We start from the raw sequence: 21,479 nt of genomic DNA on the forward strand, positions 1-21,479 counted from the left end.
GAGATTTTAATTTCCTCTATATCTCTTTGACTCTGCTTCATGCGATCTATTTCTTTCCTGAAGTGTTCATTCAAGGAATCTGTCATTTTTCTAATCTCCTCTATTTTTTTTTCAATGTCTTCTTTAGAAGCAGTTATAAATTCTTTTACTGCAGTGTTTTTTTCAGATTGGGTTTCCTGCCTATGTTTCTGTAGTTGCTTGTCTACTTCACATGCCATGAGTTCTGAGAATTCTTTTTTTATTTCAGAAAAGAATTGCGCTCTGATTTCCTCTATATCCTTCTGCTGTTGCTTATTTACTATCGACGCTATTAATTCATGCATTTGAGCTGAGCTAGTGTCCTCTGCACTTGTTCTGGGTGGGCATTGGGTTTCCTCCATTCTTTAGTGCAGATGTTATTAATTCAGGGATTTCTTTTTTTATTTCCATTCTGAGGTCCTCTATATCTTTCTGCAGCTGTTTCTTTATTTCAGAAGCCGTTGATTCATCGCTTTCAGCTGTGTGATTCCCAATTTGTTCTGTGTTTGTGTCCTCTGTACTTTTTCAGGGTGGGGTTGGGTTCTGAGGTTGCATTTTGTTCCTTCTCATCAGTTTGTGTAGCATTATCTTTTGATCTTTGTTGTAGGTCTTCGTTGTAGTTATAACCTTAGCACATACTTAAGTTCAGGTGCAGATCTACAAAGTTTTTATTTAGCCACCTGTTCCTGGCTTGGGTCTGGCTGCTGTGGTCAGCTCCTTGCTGCTGCTGCTGCCCTTGAGGGTGAACCTTTTGTGCTCCGGTGGCAAGATGTTCTTCTCCTGGACTAGCTGCATGGTTATATCCTCTACACTCTCTGCAGGGATTGTAGCTGCAGGGTTACACCCCAGGCATGTAAGCCAGGCCTGAGCTGAGCCTGGAGGGGACAAGGTGGAGTAGGGGGGAGAGGCAGCTTTCCCACACTCTCACTATGTCTGGGCTAGGACTGGGTCTGGGTGTTCCGGGGAGGAGGCAGAAATTCCTACTCCGAGGGCGGGTGGGGAGGTGCTGAGTGGTGGGGGGGCATCCCAAGTGGGTGGAAGAAGGTCTCACTCACGCTGTGCCTGGGCTGGGGCCCACAATCCATCCCACTGGCGGAAGCTGTCCCACACAGTCACCGGATCTGGGCTAGGCTGGGTCTAGGATCAGTTTCATCTTGGACCAATTTTTTCCTTGCCCAGAACCTCATTTAGCTGAGATATGCTCCTTGATTTGTAAGATTAAAAATAGAACTAAAAACACATTTCAGAAGAGTTCAATCTTTTTTAGTATATACTGCTTAATCCTTATGTTTCCTTTTTTTAGATTTCCAAGAGGGTAAATTGTAATATATTGAATTTTGTAGCATTTATTAGGTTCAATAATTTCTAGAGGACTGGCCAAATAGCTCAGTGGATTAAAGCATTTGCAAGAAGGCTCAGGGGCTAGGGGATTCGATCCCCAGCCTTGCCATGCTGGCCCCACCCCTGGGACACCCTGAGAAGGCAATTGAGACTGGGCATGGTGGTACGTGCCTGTAATTCCAGCTCTTGGAAGGCTGTAAATAGGCGGGTCACTATGAATCTGATCTAATAGTTAGACCCTGAGCACCTTGTAGACCCTTCTGAAAAATACAAAATAACTAACTAAATAAATAAATAAATTCTAGGGTCAAGAAGCTTTCTTTGCAACTTAACATGCACCATGACAATATGTACTATAACATTATAAACATACATACACTTTTTGCAGACGAAAGAATCTAAGCTGTGCTGTATAGGAGACCATACATAATGTGGTAAAACTATAAAGGAAACAAGGAAATATTTACTTATAAGTCAGAATAATGATCACTTCTGGAAAGAAGATGGTGTGTAACAAGAACTGAATATACGGTTGGGCTTCTCAAGTGCTTACAGAGCCATGTCTGAAACCATCCCAATTCTTACCTTAGTAGTTCCCTTAGAATTCTATTTAGCACTCTGCATGTGTTTAATATCTTCATTTGTTTATATACTACATTTCATACCCAGAAAGATAGCGTGTGGTATCTAAATTGGTAGCTTAGTTGTATGGCAGGCAGTATCTATGTTCCAATTAGATTCTTCCTATAGTTTTTACTATTGCTTTACATTTTTTTCTTTGGGAAGTCTTACTTAATAACCACACCAACATGTCAGCACAGAAAGATCATGGTTTCATGGAGCTGAAATTGTGATGAGAGGAGGAGAAAGAGGGACAGGGAGATGGCTCAGGAGAATAAGTGCTTCCCTGGCAAGCACAAGGGCCTGAGTTCAGTCCCAGGTTCCGGAAAAAAAAAAAAAATTAAAAAAAAAGAGGGCAAGGAGGAGAAAGATACAGATAGGAGGCTGGTGAGATGGCTCAGTGGTCTAAAGCACCTACTTGGAACAAGCTTGGCAAAGCACAGGGACCACGGTTCGATCCCCCAGTACCACATGCCACCCAGCCCCGCCCCCTGGTGGGCTGAGCTGGCCACACACACACACACACACATAAATAAATAAATGTTTAAAAAAAAAAAGATACAGATAGGTCCCAGTAAGCAGGTGTAGAATGTCATTGCTTGAACCAGACTGTGGGGAGTTGTGGGCCATGGTGAAGAGTTAAGAGTTTTAGTTTTAGGGAAGTGGATGAAGGTATCAAACAGAGGAATTAGGGGCAGAGAGATGGCTCAGTGGAATAAGCACTTCCCTGGCAAGCACAAGGGCTTGAAGTCAATCCTAGGTTTCGCAAAAAAAAAAAAAAGCAAAACAAACAAACAAACAGAAACAGAGGAATGGCTATCTCCCTGTCTGGAAAGTCTCCAGGAAATCAATTAGACCAGTCAGATGTAGGGTTGGTGAGAGCAATGGCGGCCAGTCCAGATCCATCCCCTGTTAGGAATGGTGGCAGCCTGACCAAGAATAGAGGCAGCAGGCAGGTGAAGGAATCATCTTCGAGGTTAAATTTGGAAGCTTAATTTGGAAGACTTTTCTTGTTGAGAAATAATCCTTCGGTTTGCTTTACACTCCCTTCTCTGCGTCCACATGTACAAGCAAAGTCTTAGTCTGAATTCCTCTTCAAAAAACAGCCAGGAGGAAGTTGGCTCTCTGATTATGGGAATTTTACCAGAATTGTAAATGGATTTAATAGTTAGAGTGATTTTTCTTTACTTAATTTTTATCCTTACATAGGATAAAAGACAAATACAAAAAAGTATTTGTCTTTTATCCTATGTGTTTTACAAATACGTTTATACATTAATATCTATTTCCTTGCTTACCTAAAATAGTTTTCATAATAGTTAAGAAGAATAATATTTTTAAAATACTGATGTTTTTGATGTATTAATCAGCCCATTTTTGAAACTTCCCCTTTAATTTTTATTTTCACACTAAAGCTTCTGATACGTGTGTGATTTTAAAATCTGTTTTTATATGAGTGACATTTTTATTAAAAAGCAAAGCAGGAAGCCTGTGTAGAAGGAGTACTTATGCTTTCCTCTTCCTCTGCACTCTTATTTTCATTTATCTTTTATGGAATCTAAATAATTACTTCCTGTTGTTTGTTCTTCCTGTGTAAATCTTTCCACTGACTTCACAGGACAGCATCGTATCAGTGAAGTGGTTTGCTCATCTGTCCTGGTAAGCACCCATGGTACCCAATATATGACAGAAGATGATCAGAAACATTACAGTTCCTGAGCAGTTGTGTACAATTTATGCCAAGTGCTACTTTGTACCTCATCTCAACTCCTAGATGGGGGCACATGTGTGATTTGCACGCACGCTTTCTACTGAAACATCTTTCTTAATAATAGTCCACGATAGGAAGTGGCAAGTTGGGAACTTTTATCTTTTATCATTGTAAGTTCTATTTAGATTTCATTTTCAGGGAGACAGGATTGCCACATAAATTTCACATGATATGCTTTTGTGGGTAGGATTTTTTTGTTGTTGCTGCTGTTGTTTTGTTTTGTTTTTTGCAGTACCAGGGATTGAACTCAGGACCCTGAGCTTGCCAGGCAGGCATTTATTCTACTGAGCTATCTCCCCGGCCCTATACTTTTGTGATTGTGATAAAATAACTAGTTTTTAAAACATAGTCATAAATGCCAGGAAATGTGCGCTTACCTAGGAGGTAGTTTCAATTCTGCTGGAGATTGAGTAGCGTGGATATGCAAAAAATAATAATAATAATCAGATGTAATATTAATACAGTATATATCTAGTATATCAAAACTCCAAAGTATGAAATGTCTGTCAATTTAAGTTCTTCGATTTTAGCAATTTGGAGCTCCTATGTGCTAGTCAATTCCTAGATTCTTCAGGGAATTTTGATTAAGAGAATGAAGACAGATTCAAGCCTCAATTACAGTGTTTTCTATATCTCTAGTAATTTTACCTTGGCTCTATATTTGTGAAGCTTTCTTTTACCTGAACACCAAGCCATTATCTTATCTCCATTCTCTCTTCTTGAGTGGGATGGTCTGTACCTTTTAAATGAAGGTAAAGTTGCAGGATTATATCTCCTTTAGTGTAAGCATCAGAAGTTCTCTACTCTTTGAAGGTTTATCAGTACTTAAATTTTCATTTGGGACCTGAATCATTAGAACCAACAAAAGATGTACTGGTAGACACATCTTTCTATGCATGTTGTTTCTTTTTGTTTGTTCGATACTTGCTTATTTTTGCTCCCTTTCGTGGAATTCATGTTTGCTCTAAAATACCTTTATGAGTGTCTTCCATGACCTGTGTGCTATGATCAGGTTACAGGGTTGTGAAAGAGCTGAAAATTTTATTTTTTTCAGCCCTTGGAGCTAAAGAACTTGGGTGGCTGAGACCAAAAACACAGGAGCCCCTTAGCTCAGTACTGGCCAGCCATTGTAGGACAAAAGTTGGGAACTTAGGCAGTATTGAGAAAGGATAAAACAGAAATATTAGTAAGTAATTATGGACTGTTATGTACCAGCTAAGCCAGATATTCACTGTAGGTGAGGAATTCTTAAAATACATAACCAAGGAAATGAGAGCAATTGTACAGCTCATTTAAGGAAAAATATTACATAGGATTTGAACACTCTGCAAGTGCTCTTGCACATATAATGTCACTGTGGGTCCTTCCAGTAGCCCCAGAGGGACAAAGATCAGGCTGTCCCCAAAGTTTCCTTAAGGTTCAGAAATTTCAATGACTTCTTTGTGTTCAATATTGTGACTGTATCATCATTATATAGTGACTTAAAGAAGCATGGGGTTGGCGAGATAGTTCAGCAGACTGAGCACCTGCTTAGGCAAGTGCAGGGACTGGTACCACATGCCGTGCTGGCCCCGCCCCCAGGGGGAGCTGAGATGGTGATGGAGTCCAGGTGTGGTGGCACCCGCCTGTAATCCCAGCACTAGGGAGGCTGAAAACAGGAGGATCACTAGGAGTCTGAGTGAGACCCTGTACAAAAAAAGAAGGAAAAGAAGGAGAAGGAGGAGAAGGAGGAGGAGAAAGGAAAGGAGGAGGAGGAGGTGGAAGAGGAGGAGGAGAAGGAGGAAGAGGAAGAGGAAGAAGAGGAGAAGGAGGAGGAAGAAGAGGAGAAGAAGGAAGAGGAAGAGGAAGAGGAGGTGGTGGAGGAGGAGAAGGAGAAGGAAGAAGAGGAGGAGGAGGAAGAAAAGGAGAAGGAGGAGGAAGAAGGAGGAGCAGGAAGAGGTGGAGGAGGAGAAGGAAGAGGAGGAAGAGAAGGAGAAGAAAGAAGAGGAGGAGGAAGAAGAGCAGAAGGAGGAGGAGGAAGAGGAGGAAAAGGAGGAGGAAGAAGAGGAGAAGAAGGAGGAGGAAGAGGTGGAGGAGGAGGAGGAAGAGGAGGAAGAGGAGGAGGAGGAAGAGAAGAAGGAGGAGGAGGAGAAGGAGAAGAAGAAGAAGAGGAAGAGGAGGAGAAATTTTTTTCTAGCAGCTTTTAGATGTAACATTTCCTTATTATGACATAAATATAACAAAAACGCAAGACACCTTATATTATCCTTGGAGTTTGACAAATATATTGGCCTCAGTGTAAACAAGGAATATTCTCTCTGGCTTAATGAAGCTTATAAACTCTTTCAGGCCACTTGGTGCTAGGCACCCAGTGCTCTGCTGGATTGAGTCCATGACTTGAAAAATTAGCACTTTCTTGCCAGATACTAGCTTGGAGACTGGAAAAGACAGATTTAGAATTCATGCTGCATTTGTCAGCTTAGTATATCTGTACTTCTCTGTATTTTATTTTAAAGAAAGAAAACAATGACACGAAATTTCAAAACAAGATTATAGGAGAGTAACAGTGGTTACTACATTGAATACTATCTTCAAAGTACTTGCTCATATTGTAAGATATGGACATGAAAAATTGATTAAACAATATAAGCACAGACCTTTTAAAATGAACTAATAGCAATTAGTAGTATAAATATCTTCACTGGGCTGGTCAAATAGCTCAGCAGATTAAAGTGCCTGCAAGCAGGCACAGGGGCTGAGGTTTCATCCCCTAGCCTGCTCCCAGGGCACGCTGAGACTGAGATTGAGACTGGGTGTGGTGGCATATGCCTGTAATCCCAATTTTTGGGAGGCCTGTAAGCAGGTGGATCACTATGAGTCCGATCTAGTAGTGAGATCCTGAACACCCTGTAGACCCTTCCCTAAAATATGAAATACAAAATAAATAAATATTAAAAAAATAAAAATAAAATATCTGAACTATCACACAGATAGGTATAATTTTCCCTTCCTTCTTTTCCCTTTCTCCCCATCCCAGTTTCTCTTTCCTTTTGAAAAGTTTCTTCTCATTTCACAGCATCTGTTGTATATAATGAATCCTATTTACTCCTTCAGCTTTTTACACTAGGGAGACAGTATGATGCTTACATGTGGAAGTCTGATTTATTTCACTTACGAATATGGTCTCAAGTTGCAATCATTTCCCTATAAATATCTCAAGTTTATCATACTTTATAGCTGAGAAGTCCTCCACTGTATAAAAATACCACATCCTTTTAATCCATGGTTTGGCTGATGGTCATTGGGGTTGTTTACAAATTGTGCTGCTATAAACATGAGTGTGCATATATTGCTGGGACATGATGTTTTTAATTCTTCTGGGGAAAAAAAACAGAGTGGAACTAGCTAGAGCTTCTAATCCTGGTCTTTTGAGGAATCTCCACACTGATTTCCACAGTGGTTGCATCTGTCTTGAGTTATTCTACAAAGATACTGTCATAAAATCAGCACTCACTGGCGAAAAGAAAAGAAAAAAATAAAAATAGACTTGAGCACCAGTAGAACAGATTAGAAGATGCATACACACACAAAACCACACTGAGCCACCTTATTTTTGACAAAGTGTCCAAAATTAAGACTCAGGACATGTGAGAACTTGTACTTAATGACATGTAACTCAGTTGTGTCCCAAATTTTCTGATCAAGGAGATTATGGGGCCAAAGAGAAAAGTGATCAATGAGTGTGCCTAAGGAGAGTCACATGGAGAGAAAACATTCTCAGGCTTTCACAGAGAACACATTGGCTAAGCAATGGCTGTGATTCATCTACATGGATGACACTGACAAACAATCTGAGGTACAGGATATCAGGATAAATCCTGAAGGGATTTCACTGACCTTATCAGACCCAAAAGCTACAACTCTTGTCACATAGGTCTTGCTTTATCTTGGTCTTAACCATCCAGCAGAAAAGTATAAAAATGAAATATAAGAAGTAAAGCCATGGTGTTGTGTTGAGCTGTAAGGGACTCAGGTCAACAGTTTCTGACACTGCCAGTCAAGCGGAAGACCCAACACTATTATGGACTACTGGACTCTTGGAATATTTTGCTGAGTTTACACACCTATAATATTCAAATGATGGAACTAAACAAAAAGGGGATACAGATGAATGTCCATTTTGTATCTGTGTATTCAAAATGGTTAGGATAGATATATAGTTACATTCTCTTAACGAATAGAGGGATTTCTTCTAATAATGTTAGTAAATAGGATATCATGTCTGCATCTTGTACAACAAATAACCACTAGGAAGAGAGTATGCAATGTGTTAATTACTGAAACTGTCCTACTAATTTGATTTGAAACTGTCTCACTGCTATTTGTTTCTCAATAAAATTATGGAGAAAAAAATATGTTTATTGGAAGAAAGATAGCTTTTTAAATAAATATTTCTGGAAAAATTGTCTCTCTCCATGCCAAGGAGTAAAATTAGACCCATCTCTGTCACCATGCACTAAACTACAGTCAAGATGGATCAAAGATTTAATATTAAAATCAAAACACTAAATCTACTGGATGAAAGGGAAAGTAGGTAGAAATCTTGTACATAGGGAGAAGTAGAGTTCATGAACAAAAACCGAACTGCATGAAAAATACTTCAAAGAATCAACAAAGCTAAGTCTCATCATATTAAAAAGCTTCTTCATATCAAAAGAAATCACCAACAAAGTGAAAAAACAACCCATAGAGGGAGAAAAAAATAGCCAACTGTCCCTCAGATAAAGAACTTAAATCTAGAACATTAAAAAATTGAAAAAATGAGACCCACCAAATTCAAAGACCCAATCCAAAAATAGTCAGCTGAGGCAAATATCCACTTCTCAGATGAAGAAATACAACTAGCAAGTAAATTTATGAAAAAATGTTCAACATCATTGATTATTCAAGAGATGCAAATTAAAATAATACTGAGATTTCATCTCACCCAGTAAGAATGGCTGTTAGCAAGAAATCAGCCATTAACAAATGCTGGCGGTGCTATGAGGAAAAGGAATCCTTCTACACTGTTGGCAGGGATGTAGACTGGTGCAAGCACTATGGAAATCACTGTGCAGACTCCTCAGAAAACTAGAAGTAGAGATCTCGTTTGACCCAGCATGGAAATTTTGTAGAGAAGATAATTTTTGAAGAGAAGATTTATTTTTGTGTCTTTGTATTCCTTTTTTAAAAAATTTATTTTATTCAGAAAGAAATAGCAGTGAGACAGTTTCAAAACAGGTTAATAGGATAGCTACAATAATTAATACATTGTGTGTTATTGTCTTTGCAGTAGTTGTTCATAGTACAAGATGCAGACATGATATCTTGTCTTGTCTTTTTTTTTTTTTTTTTTTTTTTTGCGGAGCCAGGGATTGAACTCAGGCCCTTGCGCTTGCCAGGAAAGCACTTATTCCACTGAGGCACCTCCCTGGCCATGATATCTTGTCTAAACACTATTCATACAAAACTTTCTTCTCATTGAACTGAGAAAGTAGCTGTATATCTATCCTATTTTGTATATATAGATATATATGTTTTTTCACTACAAAGTGGTCTTTCATTCATATCCCCCCTTTTTGTTTATTTTTGTCAGAGATGAGTATTCCACTGCCATTCAAATATTGTAGGTCATGAATTCAGCAAAACAATCCAATATAGTCTAGTAGTCCATCATAGTAGTGGGTTATCCTGGGAACTGGCAATGTCAAAAGTTGTTGACTAGAGCCTTTTACAGCTCAGCATATTAATATGGCTTTACTTTTTATACCTCGTGTTTATACTTTGCTGCTGGATGGTTAAGATTAAGATAAAGCAAGATCTATATAACAAAAAATGCAACTTTTATATCTGACAAGGTCAGTCAAATCTCCTCAGGATTTACCCTGAAACCATGTACAGCGGTTTGTAGATCTGTCCGTGTCTGCCATGCGGATGAGTCACAGCCATTTCTTGACCAATTTGCTCTCTGTGAAAGTGTAAGAGAATGTTTTCTCTCCATGTGATTCTCCTTAGGCACACTCTTCATCATTGATCACTTTCCTCTGTGGCCCCATAATCCTCTTGAACAGAAAATTTGGGATACCACTGAGTTACAGGATGTTGCAGTACCGGTTTTCTTATGTCCTGAGTCCTCCCTGACCTTGAAGAGCTAGAGACAAATATTCCCCTGTATATGAAACAGTACATGTTGTAGAAGTTTGCTGAATGTTGCTTCTGTTATTTCATTCTTGCTGAAGACAGTAAAGAAGCTTTTGGAAGACTCCCTCACAAATAAATTGCCCCCACTGACCTTTGTTTACTCTTCCACAAACAGAAAACAAGATAGTAATAGTGCAGTGTCTCTGTACAGCTGAAAGGTAAAATGCATCTCTACCATAGAGCTCAGAATGTGGTAGCTGCTCAGTGCCATCATTGTACCCTGAAATATTTGTTCTGAGCTTTATAGGGATATGTGATATTTTTTGTTTTGTTTCCCAGGTATAATAAAAATTTAGAAGATGCTAAAAAACTTGGGATAAAGAAAGCTATCACAGCCAACATCTCCATGGGAGCAGCTTTCTTGCTGATCTACGCATCTTATGCTCTGGCCTTCTGGTATGGCACCACCTTGGTCCTCTCAAATGAATATACCATTGGACAAGTTCTCACTGTAAGTGACATGTGACGTGTAAGTAGGAATGAGCCATTGTCATGAATGCTAGTGAAACAGTGGTTGTTGGCCTGACAGAAGAATATGTTTTGAACAAGTGTTGAGTGCCAAGGAGATAATTAAGTGGCAGAATCACCTGCCTGGTGAGCTCAAGGCCCTGAGTTCAATCCCTGGTAGCACCTAAATAAGTAAATAAATAAATAAATAAATAAATAAATAAAGAGATGTGTTGAATGCTACGCACATGTATTGTTAGGTTACAAAATAGGAAGGAAATTACAGTACCTGCATCTAACTAGCGATTTGGTTGTCTTTCCTGAAGATGTCTTGCAGAATTACTTCTTTAAGTAAACAGCACTAACATTATTGATTTCTGGAGTATGAACTTTGATTTGATGATTATTTTTTACAAACTGACACTAAGTGCTCCACTGAGTGTGTGTGTGTGTGTGTGTGTATGTGTTTGAGACAGAGTCTCACTATGTAGTTCAGCTTGGCCTTTAACTCACTATGTACAATTCATAGCAGTCCTCCTGCCTCAACCTCCTGAGTGCTAGGATTACATGCATGCACCACTATGCCCAGCTGCTAAGTGCTCCACGTTGATTTTTCAGTTTCCTGTTTATAACAACAAATGCCAAAATATAGACTTTAATTTACTTTTCATTCCTTTGCATGTTGACTGATTCAGTTCACAATATTGTGGAGGTGTAAATTCGCAGTCTTTATAAAAGGAAATTGTATTTGGACATTTTCTTTAATACAGAACTTTGCCATCTGATGTCACTGCTTTTGTTTAAAGACAGTGAAATAATGTTCAAGCCAGGAGATATTTCCATCTGTGAGCGGAGCCGCTGTCTCTTTTCCTTACACCATACGCTAATGTAACAGGTTAATGAGGGACCATATTTTGTGAGTCCCTGAACACAATTCTATTTCTCAGGATTGTGATTTTTAATATGAATGTAATAATCGTCTCTCATGTTTTCAAGCTATTGTTTTTTTTTCAATTTCTGAGGCTGTTCAGTTAGGATGGATTTCTTCCTATAAGTTTTCTTGAGATACTAACGTTATGATGCATGCAGTTAGAGATTATACTCTTCAGTTATAACCTACAGAAGTAGTTCATTTATTTCATTCTATTTTGATGGTACTGGGGCTTGAACAGGAGGCCTCAGCCACCTTAGGTAAGCCCTCCTACCACTGAGCCACATCCCCAGTTCTAGGGAAGGGGTTTCAACCACTATTCCTTGAGGAACATGTGCTTCAAAAACTGGAGACATTCAGTGTAGTGAGTACAGGATTTGATGGGCCTGATTCAATGTCCAGCCGTGCTACATACTAAACCCTTCAGCCTGTTTCCTCTTAGGGCAAAACGAAGTGTCAGGAAACATGTGGCCTAACATTTAGCGCTGCTAGAAGGAGTAATTGAAATGGTGAATACAGAACTGCTCAGCAACAATCCTTCAGTATGTAGCCCTGGGCACTGTAATACCTGTGTGACTTGTCAAAGCATGAATAGGGCCCTTAGTTCATGCCGACCTTGCATACAAGCAAAATCAAGTCTTTCCTTTGCATTATAACCTCCTGATGATCTAAATTAAAATTCTTTTTTTTTTCCAAAATTTTATTGATAAACAGATAGCAATGAGACCGTTTCAAATCAAATCGGATGTACAGTTTCAACAAATAATACACTGCATATATTCTTCTTAGTGGTTAATTGCTGTACAAGATGCGGACTTGAGATCCTAACCATTAGAACAAATCATTCTATTCATTAGAACAAATCATTCTATTCATTAAGAGAATGCAACTATATATCTATCCTAACCACTTTGAATACACAGATACATAAATTAAAATTCATAACCACTGAAATGCAGAGTTGTTTTGTGGTCAAGTAGCACTTACACTGTCACTCCACTGAGCAAGTAGCATTAATTCTGCATGCTAATTCTACTAAATAAAATTATTCTTACTATTTTCTTTTGAAGATTAATAACTGAACATAATGTGATGTTTTGATATATGTATAAAATGGAGAGTGGTAAATCTAGTTGATTGGCATCTATCATCTCACCTGACACTTTGCAATGATACATATGAAATTTACTCTCATTTATAAATAAAAAAATTTTAATATCCACTATGCTTATGTTTCCTACGATTTTAAAATGGAACTAGTCATGTTGGAAAAAAGGAGGTATTGAAAAACTGAGAGTAAACATTATATACCTGTGTTGTTTTTCTTTCTTTTCTCAGGTCTTCTTTTTTCTTTCTTTCCTCAGGTCTTCTTCTCAGTATTAATTGGGGCTTTTAGTGTGGGACAGGCTTCTCCACAGATTGAAGCATTTGCAAATGCAAGAGGAGCAGCTTATGAAATTTTCCGAATAATTGATAATGTAAGTCTGAGCCAACCGACTTACCCCATGAAGGATTTTAAGAGTCAATTTTATTGTCACTTTATTTCCACCACCTATCACTACAAAGTGTTTGTGGTGACCTCATCACTTCCTAATATTTTATTTTCTTTAGAATCCAAATATCAACAGCTTCTCGACCCACGGACACAAACCAGACAATATTAAGGGGAATTTGGAATTCAGAAATGTTCACTTCAGGTACCCCTCTAGAAAGGAAGTTAAGGTAAGTGATCAATGATTAACTGATGGTTAAACAATCTGTTGGAGGGTTTTGGACACTTCCCCTGAGTGTAAAAACAGAAAAAGCCCATGTTTATTTAAGACTAATATTGCACTGTCAGTTCATACATGCTGTGTGCTCTGTGTGTGTGTGTGTGTGTGTGTGTGTGTGTGTTAATATGCATTTCTCACTGGTCTCTCCAGGTCTTGAAAGGACTCAACCTGCAGGTGCAGAGTGGGCAGACAGTGGCCCTGGTCGGGAACAGTGGCTGTGGGAAAAGCACAACCGTGCAGCTGATACAGAGACTGTATGACCCCAGCGAGGGTGAGGTGAGCTGCACACGTGCCCCTCGGTGGTTACTGTGGTAGATCCTGCTCACGCTGTGCTGTCTCAGCCACAAGTGTGTGAAGGTTACGCTTATTTTTCGTTTCAGGTCTGTATTGATGGCTTGGACATCCGGACCCTCAATGTAAAGTATCTGCGGGAAATTATAGGTGTGGTGAGTCAGGAACCTGTGCTGTTTGCCACCACAATAGCTGAAAACATCCGCTATGGTCGTGAAGATGTCACCATGGAGGAGATTGAGAAAGCGGTCAAGGAAGCCAATGCTTATGACTTCGTCATGAAACTGCCTCAAGTGAGTGGTCCCTGTTCTGTGTCAGTCAGAAGTGCAGAGAGCAAATTGGTCAAGCAATGGCCATGACTCATCCACATGGCTGACACTGACAAAGCAACTACAAAGTGCGGTACAGGGTTTCGGGATAAGTCCTGAAGGGACTTGACTGACCGTGTCAGATACAAAAGTTACATTTTATGTTATATAGGTCTTGCTTTATCTTGGTCTTATCCATCCAGCAAAAAAGTGTAGAAAAGAGGTATAAAAAGTGAAGCCATGTTAATAGGCAGAGCTGTGGAAGGCTCAAGTCAACAGATGCAGACATTGCCAGTCCTGTGGATAACCCACTACTATTGTAGACTACTGGACTATATTGGAATATTTTGCTGAATTCATGCACCTACCATATTTGGATGGCAATGGAGTACTCATCTCTGACAAAACTAAACATAAAAAGGAGATATCAATGAAGGACAATTCTGTATCTGTATATACAAAATAGGATAGATATACAGCTACTTTCTCTTAATTCAATAAGAAGAAAGATCTGTACTAATAGTGGTTGGACAAGATATCATGTCAGCATCTTGAGCTATGAATGACTACTACAAAGACAACAATATGCAATGTATTAATTGTTGTAACTCTCCTGCCAACCTCTTTTGAAACTGTCTCATTGCAATTTTTTCAAAATAACATTAATAAAAAATAAAAATAAAAAAGATATACTTCTTGAAAAAAAAAAAAAAGAAAAAAAGTGCAAAGTATCATGGAACTCTGACCCAGTGCAATGCAGTGCACAGCCTCTAGGGTTTTCAGAGCTCTGCAACTATGAGCTAGGTGTAGATACATATATTTAAAACTTGGAGTTAGTTATTGTGAGTTTAAAAAACCAGATTGTGGTGTCTTTGAGATTTGGGTGCTTTATTGGGTTACTTCCCCACTTTGAATTCGTTGCTCAGTTCTCTTGTAATTTTTATATTATAGAAATTTGACACTCTGGTTGGAGAGAGAGGGGCCCAGCTAAGCGGTGGACAGAAACAGAGAATTGCCATCGCACGTGCCCTGGTGCGCAACCCCAAGATCCTGCTGCTGGACGAGGCCACGTCAGCCCTGGACACAGAAAGCGAAGCAGTGGTTCAAGTGGCCCTGGACAAGGTTCGTGAGTCCAGAAGCGGTTCATGAGTACCAGGAAATTTCACTGTTAGTTTCCCGCTTATTTTTATCATCACCCATCCTGCAAAGACGTCCTATGTTAATTATTTTTCTCAATTTTATTTTCTTTCACTGGTAGGACATGTTTGCAATACTTTCAGTGTAGTCATCTTGGAGAATAGATATGTATATACAACACAGCTTGTGTCTTTTTTTAATTCCTTTCCTCCTTTCCTCCCCTTCTCACCTCCTTCAATCCCCTTTCCATCTTCATTCTTGTCACCATGTTGGCAGTACATAATGATGACTTTTCCTGTGGGGCACTGGGATGTGTACATCCCATATTTTATTTCTTTTTCATCCCTTTTCCTTCTCCTCTTTCCCCCTTTCCTACATCTCTTAGTCCCCTTCCAATTTGCAAAAGATCTTATTTTTTATTACCTATCCTTTATTTTGTCCTTTAATTTCATTTTAGGTTTCTATTGAGACAAGCCATCTAATACTTGAAGTTTGTGTGTTTGATTTATTTTATCTAACATTATGGTTTCAAAGTGCATCCATTTTCCTATAAATGATTTACGTGCATCCTTCATGGCGAAAGAGTACCCTGTTAGATATAAATATCACAATTCTATTTCTCAATTGATGGCTAAATAAGCCTCATCCAGGATTTATTATGAATTATGAATTATGCCTGTGAAATTCATGTAAAATTATAATCTGATGTCTTTTACTGTCTCAGAAAGATAACTGAGCAGGGAAGTAGCTGGGCCAAATAGAAATTTTAGTTTTACTTATTTGAGAATTTCCCTACTGATTTCCATAATGATCGTGTGAATTACTGTCCCACCCACAGTGTATAAGAGCTCCTCATTCCCCCAACTTTGCCAGCACTTGTTATTATTTGAATTGGTGATGGTTGCCATTCTTTCTGAACTAAGAATCTCAGTATTTTTAATTTACATTTCTCTAATGGACCGAGACTTTGAATATTTTTATTTATTTGTTGACCATTCACATTGAATGGCTTTTTTTTTTTTTTTTTTTTCGGAACCGGGGATTGAACTCAGATCCTTGCGTTTGCCAGTCAAGCGCTTATCCTACTGAGCCATCTCCCTGGTCCCCGAATGGCTTTTTTTTTTATTTTGGGGAGTTAAGTTTTTGAGTTCTTTATTCTAGGTATTAGTCCCCTGACCAAGGAATGGCTGGCACAATTTTTTTTTCCTTCTGCAGTTTATCTTTCTGTAACATTTTTTGATTTTTTTTAAATTTTGTTTTGAGAATGAAACAATAAAAACAATGAAACAATTTCAAAATGAGATAATGTCTTGAAGCTGTTTAATTTGATATGATCCCATTTGTTGATTGTTGATGTTGTTTCTTGTGCAATTGGGGTTCTGCTAAGAAAATCGTTGCTTATGCTATGTCTTCAAGAATTTTATCTCCCCCGCCCAAGCCTGCATCAGGTGCCTGCCTCTTCACATGAGCCTGGGGATCTGCACCCTCAGTGGCCACCTTCCCCTGCCCACCCCTCCTGGGGACTTGGGTAAGCAATGGCTGCCACAGCGGGGGTGAGGGGCTCAGGAGAGACCCTGGATCTGCCCCTAGCCTACCAGCAGCCAAAAAGCAGAAACAACAGAAAAACAAGACCAGTGAGCTGAAACTGAGATATTAACATTAGCAGAAAACCATGAGCAAGGAGAAATCTTCAAACGCAGATTAGGCCATCCAAAGAAAGAGGAAGCAGAGATCCAGGCTGAACTGGAAAGGCTAGAAAGTGTCTGAAATTTACACATCAGGGAAATAAAAGGATACATAATGAAGATAATTCACATTTTAAAGATATCCAACGCTCAGTGGCGACTATGTATTGATACATCTTTTGAGTACAGGAGACTTCAGGCAAGTGTACAAAGTATTTGATCCAACAGAGCAAAGATATGTAGCTGTGTAAATTCACCAGGTAAATAAAAACTGGAGATGAGAAGAAGGATTACCAGAAGCACACATGTAGGGAGTATCATACTCAGAAAGAATTAGATCATCCCAGAATAGTCAAGCTGTCTGATTTTTTTTCACTGGACAGTGACTCATTTTGTACAATATTAGAGTACATGCAGGAAATGATCTGGACTCCTACTGAAACAGCACAAATTCATGTCACAGAAAGAAGCCCGATCTATTATCATGCAGATTGTGAACGCTTTAAAGTACTTAAATGAAATAAAACTTCCCATCATACACTGTAACCTCAAACCAGGCAATATGACAGATTTTGGTTTCCAAGACCATGGATAGAGATAGTTACAGTTCAGTGGACAGCATGGAGCTAATGTCACAAGGTTAGCTAACGTCGCTGGGACTTACCATTACTCACCACCAGAGTGGTTCAAGGTTGGGACAGAACCACCAAAGATCTCAAGTAAAGTTGATGTCTGGTCAGTGAGTAGGATCTTCTACCAGTATCTTTATGGAAGAAATTCTGTTAATCACAACCAGTCCCAGCAGGACAATCTACAAGAGAATACTATACTTAAAGCTACTGAAGTGCAGTTCTCACCAGAGCCAGTAGTATACCTGAAGCAAAGGTATTTATCCAGGGATGCCTGGCCTGCTAAAAGGAGGACCGCACTGATGTCCCGCAGCTGGCCTGTGACCCCTACATGCTGCCTCACATCGAAAAGTCAGTCTCCAGGAGAAGCCCTGCCAGAGCTGCTATTGCATCAATGTCTAGGGTATTGATAATGCCAATAATGGCTCTTAAAACTGAGAGCTAAATACCAGGACTGTGCAACATTTGAGGTGGACACATGACATTCTGGCAGAGTGAATCTGAGTGGATCTCATGAAACCTGTATCAGGTGCCTTTATTTTCTCCATTTTTCACCATCCGCAAAGCATGACAGCATCAACTCTCGTTAAGGAGAAACATTGGGCAGCTCTGGCTAGACCTTGTAGGAAAAGGCCCTATTCAAGGTCCCAGCATCAGTGGCTGCTGTGCATGGCTTCTCTGAATGAGGAAAGAAAATTCAAAAGGAAAACTGGTTCCATGTATGTGAACTTGAAAACATATAGCCTCAGGGGTGTCCCTGATGCAATGCTTCAGTTGTAGAACATGGACTTGAAAAAACATGGACTAGGCCCGTGTCTATACTTAAACTTTTTCTTCTCCTTTAGGTAATATCTCCTGAAAGGCTCGTAGTATGGAGGCTCAGGGGGATGGTGTTAACTTTACAGGGAAAAATCTGTTATTGCCTGTTAAAGGTACTAGAGTTAGTGTTTTATACCTAAATAATTTCATGCAGCTTCCATCTCCCTTTTTCTTTATTTTTGAAAGAGTATATTTGGTCATAAAGAGAAACTTGTATTTGCAAAAACATGGCCATTCCAGTCAGATGCAGCACTGCTCCATCTAGGGTCCTGCTCATGGCTGCACCCCTCATCTTCCAGGGGGAAAAACTGGGAGAACTGAGAGGTGTCGATGTTTGCTACTGGACAAGAATGAGATTAGGTGACTACAGCCTGGAGTCTCTCTAGACTAACTTTTCTTACTGTTCTACAGTAGAACTATGTACCAAATTATAAATGACAGCAGATTTAAAAGGTTCTATATAAAATAATTTTCCATAGGGAATAAATTTTGGAAGAGTGTTTCACATGTCCCTTTTTTTCTCAAAAATATCCAGAACTTCTTCCGCTACTGTCTCCTCTTTGTAGCTAGTGCCACCTCATTTCACGCACCTGGATTCCTTTTCTTTTCAGAGTTTAACCCATCTCATTTTATTCATCTTGACCCTGATCCTTCTGTGCATGTTTCTGTGTGTATTTAATATAGAATGACAGAAACCATAAGCACTGGGAAAGTTACCAAGATTAAAGATACTTCAAAAAATTTCTGATGATGTACCTCTATTTTGTATTAAACTAAAAATGAGATTGAACATTTTATGACATTTACATAGTACACAATTTTTCCCTAATCCTTATAACAAATTTTGAAAAGCACTTTCTGTGTATAAGTTCTTGGTGTGAACAATTTTATTTACTTTCCTCAACTATTCTAAAAAAAAATGAGTGCTAGTATCATTTCTGTTTTATTTATGAAAGAACTAAGCCTCACACAGGTATTAAAAATGAGATTAGAAATCTGGGTAAAATCCTAGAACTCATAACTGGCAGAACTACCATTTGCGTTTGGATCGGTGTGATGCTGAAGGGTATGTTGTGCAACCTCGTTCCTATTATTTATTTCTATCATCCTGTTTGTCCTGTAGGACACGAAGTTAGGATTCTTCAGGCTGGTCAGTAGCTGATAAATATGAATGTAGCTGCCTGGCCTGTTTTGATTTTCATTAGTCAGTTCTTGGGCTGTAGGATTTTATTACATTGTATAAGTCCTTGATAGTTACTGCAAATTTAGACTGATAGATATGAAGTACTCTCCTTAGAGGAATATACATTATTAATATATAGATGTTATATTTGTGTTTGTATTTATTAAATATCATTTTATACAGTCAACCATTGACTACACATTTATTAATGTTAGATACTATTTTCCATAACTAGGATGGTTTTAGGATGTCTAGATAATTGGTATGTAGTAATATAACTTGAACATGGACTTGCTAATGGATTCAAAAGCTCTGCTTTTCTTTGCTTAGGCCCGAGAAGGCAGGACCACCATTGTGATAGCTCATCGCTTGTCCACAGTTCGGAATGCTGATGTCATCGCTGGATTCGATGATGGAGTCATTGTGGAAAAAGGAAATCATGATGAACTCATGAAAGAGAAGGGTGTTTACTACAGACTTGTCACAATGCAGGTTTGTTAATCTCTGAAAAATTCCTAGATTAGCTCAGTGGTAATAAAATGACAACACAATTAATGCTAACAACAGATGCTATGTGACTTGTTGAAAAGCGAAAAAAGAAAGAAAAAGACCTAGGGAATTCAGCATCATGCCAGTGTTTCATATACTTTTTCTTGAAAAGATATGAGTTAAATAAAACTGATTTAAATATATTAATAAGTTCAGAAGTACTCAGTGCAGTAGTAACCTCTAGTAATGTGTCTACTGAACATTTTAGGGGTGAATCTAAATTGAAAGGAGGGTAGAGAATGCATAACAGAGTGGGATTTGTTGCAAAAAAAAAGCAAAATATTGAAGGGTTTCTAATATTGATTACATGATGAAATGATAATATGGCTATCAATAATATCTTGGGCATATTAGGTCAAATAAAATGTAGGATTAAAATTAACTTTATATCTTTTTTCACATTTTTAAATGTGACTACTAGAAAATTTCAGATATAATTTACATAATGGCCTATAGCACATTTCTCTTAGTCCTGGTCCATAGCAAACTCAACTGAACCAAATACCCACACAACAAACTTGACTAGGTAAGACACACAGAAAGATTTTCTTTTTCCTTCTGCACTTCAAGGAGGAATTTTTATTTATTGTTTTTCATCTTCCAGGATATCATACAGAAAAGAAATAAAAATAAATACATAAATAAATAGCTTTTTTTTTTTTTTTTTTTTTTTTTTTTTTTTTTTTACTTTAGTACAGGGTCTCACTACACAGATCAGATTCATAGTGATGCTTCTGTTTTCAGCCTGCCAAATGCTGGGATTACAGACGTGCATCACCACTCCCAGTCTCAGTTTCTGTCTTACCTTGCCCCAGGGGCAGGGGCAGCACAGCGCACTGGGAATCGAATCCCGGCCACTGCACCTATTTAAGTATACACTTTAGTCTGCTAAGCTATCTGGCCAGCCCTAGAAAAGAAATAACAGTTTAATGTCAAACTTTCCTGTAGTGAATTAAATTATAATTTCATTTGTATCTGATGTTTGATAATTAATTTTCATTCACTAACACAGCCTAACCAGCTTGTGCATATTTCTTGATTTGTTTTAGACACAAGGAAATGATAGTGAGTTAGAAAATGAAATTTGTGAATCCAATGGTGAAGTTGATGCCTTGGCTATGTCTTCAAGAGATTCAGGATCCAGTCTAAAAAGAAGATCAACTCGGAGGAGTGTGCGTGGACAAGGCCAAGAGAGAAAGCCTAGCATAAAGGAGGCCCTGGTATGGAGGAAAATGTAGAGCTAATTTTTCTAATGTATTTCTATTAGTACATGCTTGTAGTACATACTTTTTATCCCCTTCTCCCTCCAAGCTTTCTTCAATTCCCCATTTAATCTGAATCTTTTTTCTTTTCTTTTCTTTTTTTTTTTTTTTCCTTTTCTGTGGTACTGGGGATCAAATTCCGGACCTTGTGCTTACCAGGCAGGTGCTTATGCCACTGAGCTCTCTCCATCCCTCACTTCCTCCATTAGGAAAGTCAATTTTTTTCTCTTTTTTCCCTTTAAATCCCTTGTCCTTGCTCTCTCCGCCCCGGGTCGCTGCCGCCTGCGCCGCTTTCGGGCTCAGAAGCCTGGAGAGGGGGGGAGAGAGAGAGAGAGAGAGAGAGAGAGAGAGAGAGAGAGAGAGAGAGAGAGAGAGAGAGAGAGAGAGAGAGAGAGAAAGAGAACCGAAAATGCTTCAAAACTTTAAAAAAAAGAAAAAGAAAAAGAAAGAAAAGAAAAGAAGAAAAGAAAAGAAAAGAAAAGAAAAGAAGAGAAGA

At 38.7% G+C, this 21,479-nt stretch overlaps 1 protein-coding gene and 1 pseudogene across 3 annotated transcripts in view; both read left to right on the plus strand.

Moving 5' to 3' along the window:
* Positions 1-21,479, plus strand: part of LOC101586484 (multidrug resistance protein 1) — a 98,557-nt gene that overhangs the window by 35,222 nt on the left and 41,856 nt on the right. For all 3 annotated transcript variants that reach the window (XM_023713617.1, XM_023713621.1, XM_023713618.1), the window contains 8 exons: positions 10,250-10,421; positions 12,713-12,826; positions 12,960-13,070; positions 13,271-13,396; positions 13,501-13,704; positions 14,671-14,841; positions 19,503-19,664; positions 20,771-20,941. In XM_023713617.1, the coding sequence (XP_023569385.1) occupies positions 10,250-10,421; positions 12,713-12,826; positions 12,960-13,070; positions 13,271-13,396; positions 13,501-13,704; positions 14,671-14,841; positions 19,503-19,664; positions 20,771-20,941 (1,231 nt within the window). The remainder of the gene's footprint in view (positions 1-10,249; positions 10,422-12,712; positions 12,827-12,959; positions 13,071-13,270; positions 13,397-13,500; positions 13,705-14,670; positions 14,842-19,502; positions 19,665-20,770; positions 20,942-21,479) is intronic.
* Positions 15,123-17,615, plus strand: LOC105742009 (annotated as a pseudogene).

The sequence above is a fragment of the Octodon degus genome, unplaced genomic scaffold (genome assembly GCF_000260255.1).
Source record: "Octodon degus isolate 3935 unplaced genomic scaffold, OctDeg1.0 scaffold00032, whole genome shotgun sequence".
In the NCBI taxonomy this organism is placed as follows: domain Eukaryota; kingdom Metazoa; phylum Chordata; class Mammalia; order Rodentia; family Octodontidae; genus Octodon; species Octodon degus.